The sequence below is a fragment of the Akebia trifoliata genome, chromosome 5 (assembly GCF_017979445.1).
Source record: "Akebia trifoliata isolate Shusen 1 chromosome 5, ASM1797944v1, whole genome shotgun sequence".
Classification (NCBI taxonomy): Eukaryota; Viridiplantae; Streptophyta; class Magnoliopsida; order Ranunculales; family Lardizabalaceae; genus Akebia; species Akebia trifoliata.
In genome coordinates this window covers 35519180-35536104 of record NC_141379.1, presented here as the reverse complement: position 1 = coordinate 35536104, position 16925 = coordinate 35519180, and the positions used below count along the sequence as shown (strand labels likewise).

The 16925-nt window shown below is 33.3% G+C and overlaps 1 protein-coding gene across 5 annotated transcripts; it reads right to left on the bottom strand.

The window, feature by feature from the left end:
* Positions 1-5985: 5985 nt before the first annotated feature.
* Positions 5986-15959, bottom strand: LOC147402622 (aspartic proteinase oryzasin-1-like). Of its 5 annotated transcripts, XM_086444338.1 has the most exons (15): positions 15731-15958; positions 12380-12744; positions 12239-12299; positions 12003-12097; positions 9591-9703; positions 9287-9455; positions 9146-9185; positions 8247-8311; positions 8017-8130; positions 7853-7915; positions 7614-7772; positions 7397-7516; positions 6729-6817; positions 6161-6259; positions 5986-6059 (listed from the first exon to the last, which is right to left on the bottom strand). In XM_086444338.1, the coding sequence occupies exons 2-14, from the start codon at positions 12728-12730 to the stop codon at positions 6175-6177; spliced, it is 1524 nt and encodes a 507-aa protein (XP_086300464.1). In that variant the 5' UTR covers positions 12731-12744; positions 15731-15958; the 3' UTR covers positions 5986-6059; positions 6161-6174. The 5 variants fall into 5 exon arrangements, with proteins under 5 accessions (XP_086300464.1, XP_086300465.1, XP_086300463.1 ...); XM_086444339.1 differs by having other exon boundaries at positions 5986-6259; positions 7614-7770; positions 7860-7915; positions 15731-15959; XM_086444337.1 differs by having other exon boundaries at positions 5986-6259.
* Positions 15960-16925: the final 966 nt, after the last annotated feature.

Genomic DNA, 16925 nt, shown 5'->3' with positions numbered 1-16925 from the left:
AAAAATTTTAAATTTTAAAACTACAAAAATCTACTCTTCTAAGCATTCTCACTCTTACCTGTGATCCCATTTTTTCGCAACCATATTTATTCTTCATAACAAAGAATGACAATTTAAAAAGGGTAAAATCATCTTTATATTTTTTAACTGTTTAGGGGAGGTAAGTGCAATTATCAAAATGTTAGGGGTTGACATAGAATTATGCCAAACCGCAGGGAGTCAAAGTGTAATTTACCCTTTTTGGAAAGAGGCTGAATAAGAGGGTACTCTTACTACCATTTTCTGCTAGGCTCAGCTCGTAAACTCAGGGATGACTCAACTATTGATTAAAGTCGAGCTCGACATTTCTAAAAATTGTCGAGATGAACTCTTTATACCGCAAGTGCCCACCAAAAGCTTGGCTCATGAGTTAAATGGTCTCAAGTTAAATGAGCATCATAGCCTATCTATATAATTGAAGAGTTAAGATGTATCATCAACCATTCACAATCATATCTTCACCAAACTAAAAACATCAGCTATTATCTAGGAAAAATAAATTATCTTACTGTTGAGGTAGGAAGGGAAGGAATGCAACAGTCGGGAATGTAACCGTTGGAATATGACTCACAAACTTGATGTTAGATTTGGTTTTAAAAAATCCATTTGATGAGCTGGATGGTGAAGTGTTGAATTTGAGTTTTAGTCAACAGCTTGTCAAATATAGTAGGATGCACCCACCAAGGGCTAGCTACGATGGTAAGGGCGACTGGGTTTGCTCCCCAGGTCACATCTCTGAATTTCTATATACCTCTCCACATAAAATGATTATACTTAACTGTTGTACATGTACAAGATAATTGATACGTGTGATCCGCCAAAATATATAAAAGGGCATATATATATATATATATATGGGTCCCTATCCGTGGCCAACATTTTGGCAAACACTTTTTCAAAACATGGGTTAGAGGTCTTGGAATGGGCTGATTTTTGGTGAGGATGATCTCTACGGTGAGGAGATCATCCTCACCAAAAATCAGCTCATTCCAAAACTTCTAGCCCCATTTTACAAGTTGAAAAATCGTGAACCGTCCATTTTTTGTAAACCATTTTTGATGAGGTTAGAAGTCTTGGAATGGGCTGATTTTTGGTGATGATGATCTCCTCACCATAGAGATCATCCTCACCAAAAATCAGCCCATTCCAAGACCTCTAACCCATGTTTTGAAAAATGTGTTTGCCTAAATGTTTGCCAAACTGTTGGCCATTGAACGCTACTCTCTCTCTCTCTATATATATATATATATATATGTTAAAAAAATGTTAATAAATGTTGATTAATATTTATTTAAAATTGATTCAAATAAAATTAATTTAGTTTATTTTAAAATGATATTTGAAAGTTACTTTATGGTTGGTGTACTTTTTGTTAAAGAAAAGTAAGTATTTTTTAAAAAGAACATTTCTATTGGTTGATAATTTTTCACATGGATTGAAATTTGTAAAAGTTCTTTTTGACTCATTTTTCAAATATTTTATAAATCGCTTTTTAAATGTTTTGGAGGGATTTTTAAACTTATAAATAAGAACCTATTCTCAATTCTTTCTTCATTCCAAAAACTCTCTCCTTAAGAACTCCTAATAACTTCAAGTTATATGAAAATTTAATAATTCTTTTTTATTATATATATATATATAAAGAAAGAAAAGAAAGAAAAGAAAGAGAGAGAGAGAGAGAAAATTGAATATTTAATAGGGCCGTCCAATCTTGGATAGGTACCAAGGCCGATCCGAAAGGTGTCGAAGGGGACTAAGGGTGCTTAACGGATTCCTTAATCCGAATAGGTGCCTAGTAGTTCTAATGAGTTTCATACCTATTGAGATTCAAAACCATTTACGAATGGGTGTGATTTTTATAATTGTTATCTATTTATGGAGATCAATTCGGTTAAAATAAAAATTAATTCAAAAATTTTCTACAAAAGAGGTATTCGTGTATCCGAGATTCTGTGTGACAGATTTTCTCAAAATAGTGCAAATTTTGAGAAAATATACAGTTGTGTTAGAACTGGATTCTGTTGTATCCTGAAGACAAATTCGCCAACAACCCATCTGCATCTTCGTGTTCAATCGGAGTGGGGGCGTCTGTTGTTTATAAGACAACATAGATTACTACGTGCCTCAAAGCAATTTTTTCAAGTTCTATTTTTATAACAATATATATATAACTCTCCAATTGATTTGGTGTTGGAGATGCTCTCACTTCCTACTAAATGGGTGCTTTTGCATTTTTATTCTCCAAAAAGATGTTAATAATTGGTAATTCTAAATGTATTAAAAGGGCATTTTTGGGAAAAAATTTTTTGTCAACTACCCTCTCTACTTAGCTTCAGTTCTCTGGTTTATAAACAATAAAGATCCATGAGTTCTAAAATCTTAAAAAAGAAAAAATCTTCAGTAAGAACAAAATAAAATACTTACCAAGAAAAAAGATTTCTTGAGTTGTAAAATCTTGTAGAAATATTTTGATATTTAATATCTTATCTTTCTTTTGTACAAATATATAAACTAATTTATTTTAATGACAATATATGCATCAAACAATCAAAATGGCTATTAAGAAAAAGCATATGTTGAGTTGTAAAATCTGACAAATAAAATTTTATCATTAAATATAAGATCTGTTCACGACCCTAAATCAAAATGATTACTAAAAAGAATGATTTTATTCATTGTAAAATCTTACCAAAATTGTTTTGTAATAATTATCATAAGTTTATTGTATCTATCTATATATAAATAATTAATTTTGTGCAACAATTTTTTCTATATAAACTATACCATTCTAGAGTGGTGGTTGTAGGGTTTGAGATACATTCTGTTTTGGAGAGAGATGAGAGACTCTATTCTAGATTTGGTGTTCTTGGTCAATGATTGGAGAGAGATGAGAGACTCTATTCTAGATTTGGTGTTCTTGGTCAATGATCATTGTTCATCACATTTCAGTTGTCTACCTACAATGGAGGATTCGTTCTCGAAGACAACAACAATATCAAGGTGGAAAGCAAAAGTTCCCCTTCTTTGTCACTTCTTTATCTTCTCTCCATTTTCCCAACACCAACGTCAATAACATCTGAAATCATTCAAGACTCACCTTTGATCTTCTAGATATAAGGAGGTAACTCCAGTATTTCTACGGTGCAGATTGGCAGCCCAAACTACAATTTCAATTTAGATTGTGAGCAATCTATTTTTCAATAGCGAAAGATGTGGCTCTAGAAAGAATTGGACAAATCCTTGGAGTTAGACTTCGACGATGGTGATTCCAGGCTCTATTTTTTATCTCTTTCAATCAAATGTTTGAAGATTTATAGAAACAACAAAGCTTTTGATTTAGGCTATCAAAATGTATCAATAAAATTGTTGGAATTTGCTGCTAAGAAATAATTTTGACTTGACCATTTTTTCATTTCTCCCACGTTCTCTCCTTATCTAACAAAGTTTTGTTCCTTTATCTTTGTAAGGGGTCCTTTATAAATAATCCTTAACTTATGTACAGTTGCTTATAAGCCATCTCTCCTCAGAATATTTTTGATTTGCCAAATTAATAGAGAGATCCTATTGGAACAGCAACTTTTACTTACAACGCATCAATCTTTCCGAAACTACACAAAGATTGTTGTGTTAAAGTAAACTTTGGTGTGTTAATAGAAGCTCTCAACAAATTTTAGGGTGATTTAGACATGCCCCTTCGCTTTTTGTCAATATTAGAGATACAACCCTGACTTTTGAAACTCATGACATGCCTCTCCTTGGCCTCAGTCATTTAATAGACTACTGGGAAAAGACCCATATGCCCTTGTCTTCAACTTCTAACCGAAACTTCATCGCTTTCCTCTTCTTGAAACCAATCATATCTTCAACGGCTTTGGATAAAATTTTTAATTCTTATATTCAACCATAAAATTTTATCAACTTCAACCTTCAAAGCTTAAGGAAAGATGGGATTTGTTATAATGTAAAACAATGGAATTTGAGGTAGAAAATTTTAGGGTTTTCTACAATGAGATAAGGCAAGGTGGAAAACATTGGATTGAAACCGAGGTTGGATAACTTAAAGTTACCAAAGGGTTAAATAATTAGTTGAAAAAAAAAGTTGAGTAAATTACCAAAAGATATTAGAAGAGCTAGAAGATGGTTGGTTTAGGAAGAAAAATCAAGGGTTTTTTTTACCAGAAGTTGAAGACAATATTTAGGTTTTTTTTTTTTTTTTAAATTAGTCCATTACGAAGACTAAGGTCAAGGGAAGCAAGCCATCAGTTTCAAAATGTAGATAGGTATTTTGAAATCACGGTCTGATTCGATCGGTACCAAATCGACTTCGATTTGATCCAGGCCCAATCCATTGAGACATTGACAGCCCTAATTGCATCAACCTTGATCTTATTATAACATTGACTGTTACAAGGATATTTTTGTAATTTAACAAATTGACTAACGTGTTGCTTTTGCTATTTTATTCACCAAAAAATTTAATAATTGGTAACTCTATAGGTATTAATTGAGCATTTTTGGAAAATATTTTGGTGTCAACAACACTCTCTGATTTATAAAGTAATAAAGATATATGAGTTGCAAGATCTTATAAAAATCTTTTGATTAATATCAAAATAAAAATAATTATTAAGAAGAAAGATTTAGACGAATTATAAAATCTCCCACAATATTTTGATATTAAATATCTTATCTTTGTTTCATTTAGGATCGTGCTGGAGTGACATTGACATTGATATCGTTTGGGAATAGAACAATTCTCCGAATCATCTCCTCCTCCAAATGATGAGTTTTGAATTTTTTTTTCTTTCTTTTTGACTTTTTATTTTTGGAAATTTTATTTTGGCTACTTTTTTTTTTTTTTTTTTTTTTAATATATACCAAAAATCCTACATTAAACCTTTGGTCAGTAAGCTTGTATCTCATTACAAAAGGAAAGTTGTTATGAAGAATGATATTTTTAATAATGTCAATGGGGACTAAGAGAAACTATGGTTGAATGATATTATAAGTTTCCTTTTATGCAAATGTTGGACTCATTACAGCAAATGGTTGGTTAATAGTCTCTATAATAGTAATAGAAAATTCTCACTAAAATCATAAAATGTTAGGATATTTTGATTTTACGAATCAATGAGATATTAATAAAAAAAAATCCCTTTGAATTTAAGAGATTGATCATCTCAAATCGGCCGAGGTCCGATTTGGCTCTAATCAGATCAATCTCTAACTTCATTCACTTTTTGTTATTTATTTTGTGGTATGAACGTCATGATACTATATGAGATCTTATTAGTTTTCTACGAAGGGTTAAATGATTAGATGAAAATGATGAATAGAAGAAAAAAAAAAGTTGAGTAAATTACAAAAAGATATCATAAAGATTGAAAAGCTAAAAGATGATTGATTTTGGGAAGAAAATTCTAAGGGTTTTTAACTAGAAGTTGAACACAAGGATATTTAGGTCTTTTTCTCATTAGTCCGTTAAGAATACTGAGGTCAAGGGAAGCATGCCATGAGTTTCAAAATATTGAGGGGTATTTTTAATATTCATCAAAAATAGGGCCACGTCTAAATCACCCTAAATTTTATTTAAAGTTTTCAATACAAAAATGGGAGGTTAGAGATCCATCATGGATTTTTTACATTTTTAAAATTGTCGAGATCGAAACTTTATAATTGTTGCAATCGAGATCAACAATTTCAAATTATCAGGATCAATGATTATAAATCCCTCATCACCAAGATCAATTATTATAAATCATGATTTTAACATGAATCATTAAAGATTGAAGATCTAAACAATTGAGATTAACAATTCAATATGTCAAGATGGATGATTTATAATCATTGATCTCTACCGATTTAGTTGGCTGTTTTATCTGATCAAAAGCTTCTTTCTGTGCTTTGTGTGCCCATAGCACTAAGCCGTCCAAAATCAAGCAATAATGGCAGTAAGTGACCCACCAGAAGCTTGGCTCATGACTTGAGTGATCTCGAGTGAAATGAGCATCATTGCCTACCTATATAATGGCAGAGTTAACATGTATCATCAAACATACACAACCGTCATTCACCAAACTAAAATCACAAGATACTAACTAGGAAAAATATAGATTACTACATAAAGAAGGCTTGCTAAGTAGCCTTTGCAAATCCTATTTGGCGATTACCAAAGTCGAACACCGTGTGATACACTCCCATGAAGACATCTCCAAGAACCCTGCACACAACATTTCATCATTATAATAGATACAAAAATATATTTATTAATGCATACAATTTGTATGCATATGGGTACTGATGGCATTATATGCCTATACAATCTGTCAAATACTTCTATCAATGCCAGGAAGCAAAAGAATGGCATGTCACAGGTGACCCATACAATGCTGCACAACACTCTTGGTCTAATGGACATAAAAATAAGCTTTGTGCATTTATGTGGAACAATAACAACAACTAGCGACAGGTTGGCTCAGCGATAAAACTAGTGACAGGGCTTGGCTCCCTCTGGTCCTGTGTTCGAAACTGGATGGGCTCCTTACCCTGTTTCATGTTGGGAAACTTTCATGGGGTAACTAGTCCCATCCCAAAGGGGGTCGGAATTCGTGTGATATATATATATATATTTCTTTTAAAAAAAAGAGGTAAAAAGAAGAAAAACAAACACAACAACAATAACCACTTACCAGAGGGGACCTAGAGGAGGAGGCACATCCAATGCGGTAAATCCACTGACGCAGACAGTCAAATTACCTTCTCCAGTTTTAAGAATGTACTGATAGAAAACAGAGAAAAAATAAGAGGAATGTGAGATTCACCAAAATTAAACACAATCTTGTAAAGCATTTTATATTTTTTCCCTTCTTCAGAATGATAAGCAAATTCTATTTCAACAAAGAATTATTTTAATTTTAGGGGCATGGGGAAGTACAGAGGAGCCTTACAAACCTAGGGAAGGTGCTCCCCAAAACACCATCTTACAAGTTTCAGATAAGAAAATAGAATTAGTAAAAGATTAGGGCTTCAAAGACCAGAGGAAGGTTCTCCCAAAAATAACATCTTCAAAATTTTGGTACCTTAACTATATAGATTCTAGATGACTGAGTTGAAAACATGCTTTGCAGGCTTATTTGGCAAAGGATTCAGCAGTCAAATTGGCTTCCCTGAATATTTTATTAAAATAAACTTTAACAAACATCCTAGTAAGATTGATACTCTGTCATAAGTACGGCCCTCTAGGTGTCACTGTCAAGGTGGAGCAGTGGAGCCTAGACAAATATTCAGTGCCACTCCCCCCTTGACACATCATTATGAAGACCTGAAGCAATTTAAAATATCAAAATAAATGCCACACCTGTTCCGGAGTGAGGACAAAGGATTTATTCCCTATTGTAAATGAAACATTTGGCATGCTATCAATGCTATTGCAGTCAATAGCTAATTCTCCGCCGGGATTTGGTAGTTTCTCACACAGCTGAAACATGATTGAAAGTTTATTAATCGTATGCCTCACAATCTTATTATAAACCTTAATTTCCAAAGAATTGAAACTGGTTTTGGAAATAAATTACCTCATTGACATAGTTCAATACTTTATCTTTTATTTTATGTTGTCTGAGCTGGCTCTGGATCCAAACAATAGTCAGCTCACAAGCTTCACATAGAAAACTCTCACCAACTGATGATTCCTCTCTGTTTTGCTTTTCAACTATTGTTTCGATCCCAATGCTGCATGAAATCAGATCTGAGTTTTGATGTAGAATAACAACTGAGAATAGGAAATTGAGATTAACTAAAAGAATTGCCAACTCCCATACTGGGCCCCATTGGAAAAGCATAGACCAATCTCTGAACATATTCGACCGGGTAGCATCTGCAAAGTGGTTGGGAAGAACAATATAAGATATTATCCTGCAACAACTCAAAATTTCAGAGAAACACATAGGAAAACTAAAAGAGGGGGCAAAAACTAACTCCAGATATCAAGAGGTCCCATATCAATTCTCCATACTGAGACACAACTTCTTTGCATTCCACACTCACAATTCCTTCGGCTCCAATGGCATGGTTGATTTCAGTCACAACAGCCTGAAATTAAAAGAGCCGATCACAAGAAATTGAGGAACATAATAGCCGAGCCACTCTTAATTAAGGTCAAAGATCTTTTCAACATTAAATACATGTTAGAAGGTTTGAGCACATACAGTTGGACTAGCAAGTAAGGATGTCCCAGAATCCACAATAGCACCACAACCAACATTACAAAAACCTAAAAATAAAATACAAAATTGGAATTTCATTATGTTAGAATTTAGACAGAATAAATAAAAGTAGATGAACTACATTGGCTTTTCCAAGACCAATCAGTTCCAAAGATTTAAATGAAGAAGCAGATACAGAAACCTGTGCTCTAAACTTTTGCCCACTAACAGTAAAAGGTGATTTTGATTAATATAATTGGATTTCCCTGGAAAAGCCCTGATGATGAAGACAAGCAGGGGCAGAGCCAGGATTTTGTTGTAGTGGGGGCAAACTATGGTTGGTTGTATAGTTGAACAACTTGAAGATGAATGGTTTTAGGGAGAAATGCAGAGGTTTTTGGTCAGAAGTTGAAGAAAAGGATATTTAGGTCATTTCAAATTAGTATAAGAGAAGATCCGGTCAAGAGGCAATGTCATCAACAAAAAATTGAAGAGAGAGGGGGGGGGGGGGGGGGGCAAAAATTGGAGGGAGGAGAGGTGTGGGGGCAAATGGGGACAGGTGAGGGAGTGGGGACAAATGGGGCATGTAATTAGTTGAAAATATGGGGGTGTCTCAAAGTTCTGTGGGGGCAATTGTCCCCACCAGCCCCTTACTAGCTCTGGCCCTGAAGACAAGGATCCAGCCTAAACGCAAAATTGGACTTTGTGTAATTTGGGTTTCTGCTTCCTGCTATAATTTGGCAGAAACTGAATGATCAATCCGATCAACTTGCAAATGAGAGTACTTTGAATTCTCTACACCTTAATGTGATCCTCCATGAATAATCTCTCTTTCCAATTAAATATATGAAATGTTGAGCAATACATATTAACTGAGATGGGTTTGAGATACAATGCCTCACCTGTTGAATAGTTCCCAATGAAGAAATCTCCCATTTCAAACTGGAAAAAAAGTCGAAGACAGAAAAATATGAGCTTTATAAAATAGAAATAATGAAATGGAATAATTTTGTTGAAAATACTACTGTTTTAATTTCACTCACCTGCCAGTACCCCATCCCGGAAACTGGAACGTAAGTGTGCTTACCCTTATAGTGCTTTGGATCAATACCACCAAAGACGATTTCACCCCCCTCCTTTGCCTCTAGATCCCGATTGAGCCAGAAAGAGAAGACCTCCTCACTAACTAAACCTTGCTCAACCATGTTGTACCTATCTCCAAAGAGCACGAATTGGTAAGACCAAGGAATTAAAGAAAAAAAAAGATATGTTGCAAGAGATAATTAATTTTACAAGAAATGAAAAGGTTGGAAAAAAAATTCAGATCATAATTGATATAAATGATACCAGACTGGAACGGCATTTCCAACCGCAAGTTCTTTGAACCCAAGTCCAAGTATCCCATCAAACTTTGCCAATACAAAAGTGAGACTTCCTTCTTGTGTAATCTCAGTGAAAACCTGAAATATAATACATGTGCAGGGTATTAAATTTCGGTTATGGTGTCGATTTTGGTCAGCCTGGAAATGGATACCTTTCATGAAAATATTTTGACTAAAATAGAAATAAAACAGTTTTCACAAAAATAATGGAAATATTGAGGAAGTACTTGATCAGAACCTAGAAAGTCGTTTCTAGGGCCCTAATTATAGAGATTTTAAGGCTTAATCATACACTAAATCCCTTAAATACACATAATTCATTGATAGTCCCTGTTTATTATTATTTTTGAATAAATAATGTTTTTTTGGCCTAATTTCGGTTATTTATTTCTATTAGTCAAAGTCACGAGATTCAAAAGGATGAACCAAGACAATTGAAGACATGCATTATGATTCAAGACCCAAGACAAGACTATGGACCGAAGACCAAAGTCAACGGGCCCACAAGCATCGCAATGCAATGACAGTGGCATCAACGAACTTCATCTCGAAATTTGTGCAATGTTGAGGCGGTGTGATTTGTAACATAGCACATTAGGTTTCAAAGTCCTTGTAAAACATGAAAGTGTTCCGAATTCTAAAGGAACCTTTATTTGGCCTCTATAAATAAGAGACCAAACAAGAGCTTAGGGAGAATATCTCATCTCTTTTGAGGTCATCATCTCCATCTTCTTCTACCTCTTTTCTTTTATTTTTCAGTTTTTATGTTTTTAGGTTTACTTTTTCTTCAAGCTTTGTAAACAAAAGAAATTCTTTGCCAGTTTCAGGCCAAAATTAATAAAAGGATCATCATTTTCTTCCCTATTCTCTTCTCTTTTTATTTTTATTTTGCTTTTATTATTCTTAGTATGATTTGTGGCTAGACCTCCGTTAGAGAGGTCGATGAAGCCTAAAAAAGATCATCTTAGATAATTATTTGTTTCTAAACATGCTTCAATACTCTATTGTGATACCAATTTATTAAGTAGTGATCATTGGATAGAATGTTTATTCTCATGATTCTGATAATTTAATCTTGGATAAGTTCAAGTTAAACTATGCTTTGTTAGAGATTTGACATTTAACCTTTTGATTTTGTCTTATTAAATATCAGCACAAAGTTTAGAATTAATGGTTGGATTAACAAATTTCATCTTCTGATCTAATAATGTTAGCTTTGTTAATTGGATTGAGATAATAAGTAAACAAATAAATTGATAAGGTGACTTGTTTCGGTGGATTTGACTAATCTAATTCTTTACATTGTGATTTCCATTCCTGTTTATCTTAGATTAGTTTTAATTCAGTTTTCTTTAATATTTCAAACCGTGATTGTTTTTAAGTCGAAAAATTGTTGGATCAATGTAGTCTTTGTGGATCGAACCTTGCTTGCCAAGGTTTTTATTTATTTTGTTCTTTTATATTTTTATTGATAATCTGCACCGAACAATACTCATTGAAAGTAGGAAATGATAAATAAACATGAAAACGAACTCATAAGTTTTCATACTATAATAAACAACCATATGGAGTGTGGAAATGAAGATCGGCAGAGTTCTACTGCATGTTGTCATAAGAATTTGAGATTTTGAAAACTAAAAGTAACACATTAACTAAAAACACTTTAATATGTACAACACTTGCTTAAACAAACTAATTATTAAGTATTATAGTCTTACATTACTATGTACTTTTTTAACTTTTTAAATATATGAGAATAAGTTACTATTATATCTAACTAATTATAACAAAGATGATTGAAACTACACGCTTATATGGATGTACTAACATGCTTAGAACATGGAGGCAAGCTAATATGTACGAATAAATTACTAATATAACTATTTAGAGCATGAATGATTGTATGTGCATGCTCATATAAACACCCTAATTCATCCAAACTACATCAAAATAAGAAGATGATAGGCACCTAACTAATCATTATTCATATGTACACTGATAAATGAATATTGTGTGTAATTTACAATTCCCTAATTTTTTATATTTTTCTCACTATTTTTAGAATATTATTTTTCAAAATGTTCCAATCAAATTTACTATTTACCAAAATATTTCCATCAAAATCTTGCATTTTGCATATGAAATTTGATTGTTTCAATCAAAATTAATATGTATCGAAATATTTCAAAAAAATGAATGATGATTTGCACTGAATAAATACAAAAATAAATCATTGGATAAATTCCGAGTCGACTCTTGAGGAAATGGAAATATTTTGATATATTTCATGAAGATATAGAGAAATTTGATACTCAATCGCTGTAGGCGAAACAAGAAAAGATATCTCCAGAAATACTCAAAGAAAACAAGGACTCACTTGATCCTTAACAACAAGATTGCCTACTTGTAGATTATCTTGGCTGAAGAAACCATAAAGTGATCCAGAGCCATAATGGATTTTACAAGATTTTCCTGAATCAGAGCCATGAGAAGAATCTGAGCATGGGTCCCATGACCAGAAGGCCCACAAATTTTAACAAATCACCGTTTATCAAGTCTCCAGGCTTGCAGAGATCAAGCAACATATAAAAGATACTGGTTGGACAACATTACCAATCTTTGTATAGGTGCTGGAGTTGCCTGCCTTGTATCTAGGATGTGTATAGCAAGCAATCTGCATGGAATTACAATATTTGTCAACAACTCCATATATGGGGGAGAATTGATGTCAAAACACTTAGACACACAACTCACAGAAAAATAGCATTTTGATGATGGAATCCACAGGTTGGAACTGCCAGTATCAAAGATAACAGAAAAATTCTGAGGTGGCGTACCAATACCAATCTCTCCATAGTATTGGGCATCCAAATAGTTCTTCAGGGGAACTATATCTATATCTGAATTGCTCAAATTGCGATGGACGTCCCGAAGTCCCTCTGCATATTTTTCCCTAGAGAGCCTCGCAGCTTTTAGACTATTAAGATCCAACCTTCTCTTCTTTAAACCAATTCTCACTAGGCCATCAAGGGAAGCAGCTGGGAGAGCCAATGAGCATGCCAAAGTCCATACAAAGATGAAAACCAGAAGAATGCTCTTGCCCATATATATAAACTTCCCTGGTTGAAAACCAAAGAAATAAACATAAGCTAAAATTGAATAGACTTGTCAATACTTGACCTGAATGTGAAGTCAAAAGGCTGCTAATTTAACACTGGCTTTGAGCATCCAGCCAAGTCATGGTAGTATATTTCAACATATTTCCACGAAACATTTCCATTTCTATAGGGACTGAAAGGAAACATTATTGTCATGTCCACAAAAAATTGGCTTTTGCCTCCTTTATATTGAAAATTAGTACTTATAGAAAATAATAAATTATTAGTAAGGCATAGAATGGCAAGCCTATTACATATAAATTTAAATAATTAGCATATATGAACTTCAATGGGCAATCATGCATGACTTTATTTCCTTGATTTAAATTCATATTCAACTAAGATAATTTTAATTAGCAAACATAGATGTTTATAGTGTGTAGGTCCCTATGGTTATGACCCCCATAAGTCGAAAGCTAGTTTCTTTTGATTTTACCTACTTAACATTACAATATGTAAATCTCACGATGAGAATCCAAGTTTCAAATAATTGTGTCAAAATAAACAGAAAACTATTGATATTTCTCTTTCTTACTTCAAATGCTTGTTGATTGTAGCATTATGAGTTAAGAGTGTTCTTTTGTGCCCATTTTACCATTTCCTAAAATGATGAATGCATTTTCTCTTGTCTATGAATCCTTTAATATTTCCAGCATTTACGGAATTGTACAACATCTCCACACTATATAAATATTTCCATTTCTAAGATGATTGAAATAAAAACTAAAATCAAAATTCAAAATCTAACCGACTAATAAAAACTTCTTAAAAAATGAAGAAGCTATAGCATGAGAAAGACTTTCAGAAGAAGGAAGGAAACACATAAATATCTAGTTGCATGGAAGATCGAAAAACGGTACATTTAGCCAATAACAATCAGGAGAAAACCACAGAAAAGGAATGAACAAACATTTACAGAGATTGGCATAAAACCACCTTAACAAAAAAATTCAAAGAAAATCCAAGATTGTTAGGTAGGTGAGGGTCTCAAAGACAAGAAAAATATGAGCAAAGAAATAGAACAGGTTATTATTCTTGCAGAAAAATAGGTATGAGAATCAATGATAAGAAGAAATAGTAAAACACAAATCAAAGGAAAGAGATCTACATGGTTTGACAAGATTTCTTATGTTCACATGTGATAAGGAGATCATTTCACTATATGCATGAAAACCAAGGTTAATCTCTCAACCGCTCTTCCTCTCAGAAAATTTGAAAAAATACTCATAGTAACTCTATAAAAAAAAAGTTATAAAATTGAGTAACAAGTTACCCCAATCAAATTGCTCCTTGGTGTACAGTTCCTTAAGCCAATACAAAGCTACCTCCAACAAAATGAGCAAACTAAACAATTCACCTAGAAAGGGCGAGTCAATGCTTTTATCTTGGAATAAACTAGATGAAATTCAAGGAGGAAAGATAAGGCTATATGATGTCGCATATCCTTGTGGCCAAGAAATGACATGAGTTCAGTGGTAGATGGCTTTAGGTACTGTCTAAACTCATTGATGGGCCAATCCAGATCCCCTTGCATGACCATGGGAACGAAAAAAGGACCTAGAGAGATAAATGAGAGGATTGAGGAAGAAGAAAGAGAAGATTAACATAGAGAACTTAGGATGAGTAGTTCTTCCTTGGACAAAGACCTTCCTTATACAAGATGAGGAGTCTGAGATTCTTTTCATTGCTGAGGTGAGGTCCTAATTCCACTCGGGGGGAGGGGGGGTAAATGTCCCTGTTGTATTGCATCAAGCTCTTTCACGGACAAAGGGATGAGGTGTCTCAATCAACCCAACAATGGTTAGAATAGAAAGGATGTGGTACAAGGCACTTTACACAAACACCTTTCATTGGTGTGAGGGGCATCCTCAATGTGCCATTCACATTGTGAGAGTTATCCCACGCATACCATTCACATTGTGAGAGATTCCCTTCATCAAACCGGCCTTTAATGTTAATTTGACCAAACATATGATCCAAAAACTATGAGGCACCAAGGTGAAAATTCGATGATGTATTAAATCTGTGCATGTGCCCCATCAAGAGTTGTTAAGATAGCCACGTGATACTTGGATGGTTATCTTGACAATCTACCATTGGAATATATGCCCCCAGGCAGCGAAATGATACCTGCCCACCTTCCTAATTCCCTGTTTGGCACACTCTTATCCTTGACCCTGATAGCAAATCCATTGTAGCCACACAGCCAGTAAAGGTGTCTCAAACCAACTTCTTTTTATTTATTTCTTTGACATATCTTCAGTTTTTGCAGCAACAATAGTTGATGTTGAGCAGTAAATTCATTAAATCACATAAAGAAAATCCCCTTACATCTTTAGTGGGCCAAAAAAACTTCTCATAAACCATCATCACAGCCAAATGAGAATTGGCCCTTTTCAGGTATAGACTTGGTAGTGATAGAAGAATCAGAGAATTACAATAGAATGTTTTTGCAGAGTTATGCAGCATAGGCATGTTTTCAATGATAATAATGAGGCAACTAGAAAAGTTAAGTAGCACATAAAACCCACCAAAGTAACAAAAAGAGAGACAGAAAAAACAGAGATTGAACTTGAAATAATACAGTTATGAACAAAGATAGCTCACACAAAAATTCTATCAAATAAAAAATTGCCAAAAACCCTCATAAAAAAGAAAATTATACAAACAGGTGATACTAACTCCATAAAGCCAAATAAAATCAAGAAAATTAAACTAAGAAAAATAAAGCTGAGAGAGAAGTACAGCTAAACACTTACCTACCCAGCTCACACTCACATCATCATTCATCATCACATATAAAAGCAAATGCTAAGGAAACCCCTAAATTTATGTAAACATACCAACTGTTCCAGTGATTCAATCAAATGATGAAGAGCTTAAAACTTAACAATCCCATAACAAATGAAACAAACCATATTGCTCAAAAAGATGTAGGAAGCCGTACCTTTACTCAGCTTGATGATCAAGATGGAGAGTCTTAAGTTTTGAGCAACAAATCCACCCACATGAAGAAGGATATGAAATTCAATTGTGCTACAACAAGACTTTGCCACTTGCCAGTGTCGACTAATAGTCTATGCGAGTGTTGACTAATAGTCCATACGAGCAAGTTGCCATACGACTTTATTGATAGTGTTGCCATTCCCTGGATGTTTTCTCATTATGATTTTTGTGGATTATTGATCCGATGATACAAATATTTAAGCATTTTTCTCATTATGATTTTTGTGGATTATATAATAATAATTAATTTGATTTTGGGCTCTTAATGGTAGGCCAAACATTCATTAATCACGAGGTGTATAAAAGGCCAAGAGCTAAAACCCAACTAATATTTATAAAAGATTTTCAACCATTCAAACTTTATCTTAATCTAGGGAGGCATGTCAAATAATATGCCTCTTTACTTGGAGGGGTTATGTCCAAATACACTTAAAACTAATATTATTGCAAATATATTGACTTTGGATACAATTTTAACCATTTATGCACTTCAAAAATCTTAATGAATTTTTTTAAAGATTTTAAGTAATTTTTCAAAAAACCGGAGAAGATAAAAATCTCTTCATATTTTCTCTTTTTTTGTCTTTCGTTTTTATGTTTTAAATTACATCTTATTTTATTAAATAATTGAAACGTCTATTTTATCCATTGTGATGGTCGTGCCTTCCGCCTGGGGTGCAACTTGATCTGATTCAAATCGAGAACCAGACCAATAACTTTGGGTTGATTAGTTCAATTTGGAAAAAGTTGGGATTCAGTTTTTGGTTGAAAAAATAAAAAAGCCAGTCAATTTGATTTGATTCTCAGTTCAAGATTTATATAAAATTAAACCCTTAATGACTTACTACTTTTTAGGAGTTAGGACACATATTGAAGACTTTTTTTATAGATAGATTAATGAATTATTATATGAAATTTCATGTTCAGTAGTTATTTTTTTTCATTAAAAATATATTGCTTCCAAAGAGGTTAATAAGATATCGGCAACCCATAGAACCAAACCAAATTGACCTTACTTTGATTTGGTTTGATTCAATTCTATGGAAAATTCGGTCCAATTCTGGTTCTTATTTAGTAGAACTAACTTATTTTGGTTCAATTCTGAATTAGCCCTCAATTGAATCAAATCGAACCAA

Excerpts from the sequence above, each read along its gene's own strand:
- LOC147402622 (XM_086444337.1), bottom strand. The coding sequence starts at position 12,730 with ATGGGCAAGAGCATTCTTCTGGTTTTCATCTTTGTATGGACTTTGGCA. Across the intron at positions 12,300-12,379 it reads CATCAAAATGCTATTTTTCT|ATTGCTTGCTATACACATCC; the intron begins GTGAGTTGTGTG and ends AATTCCATGCAG. Across the intron at positions 9,186-9,286 it reads CCGGGATGGGGTACTGGCAG|TTTGAAATGGGAGATTTCTT; the intron begins GTGAGTGAAATT and ends CTTTTTTTCCAG.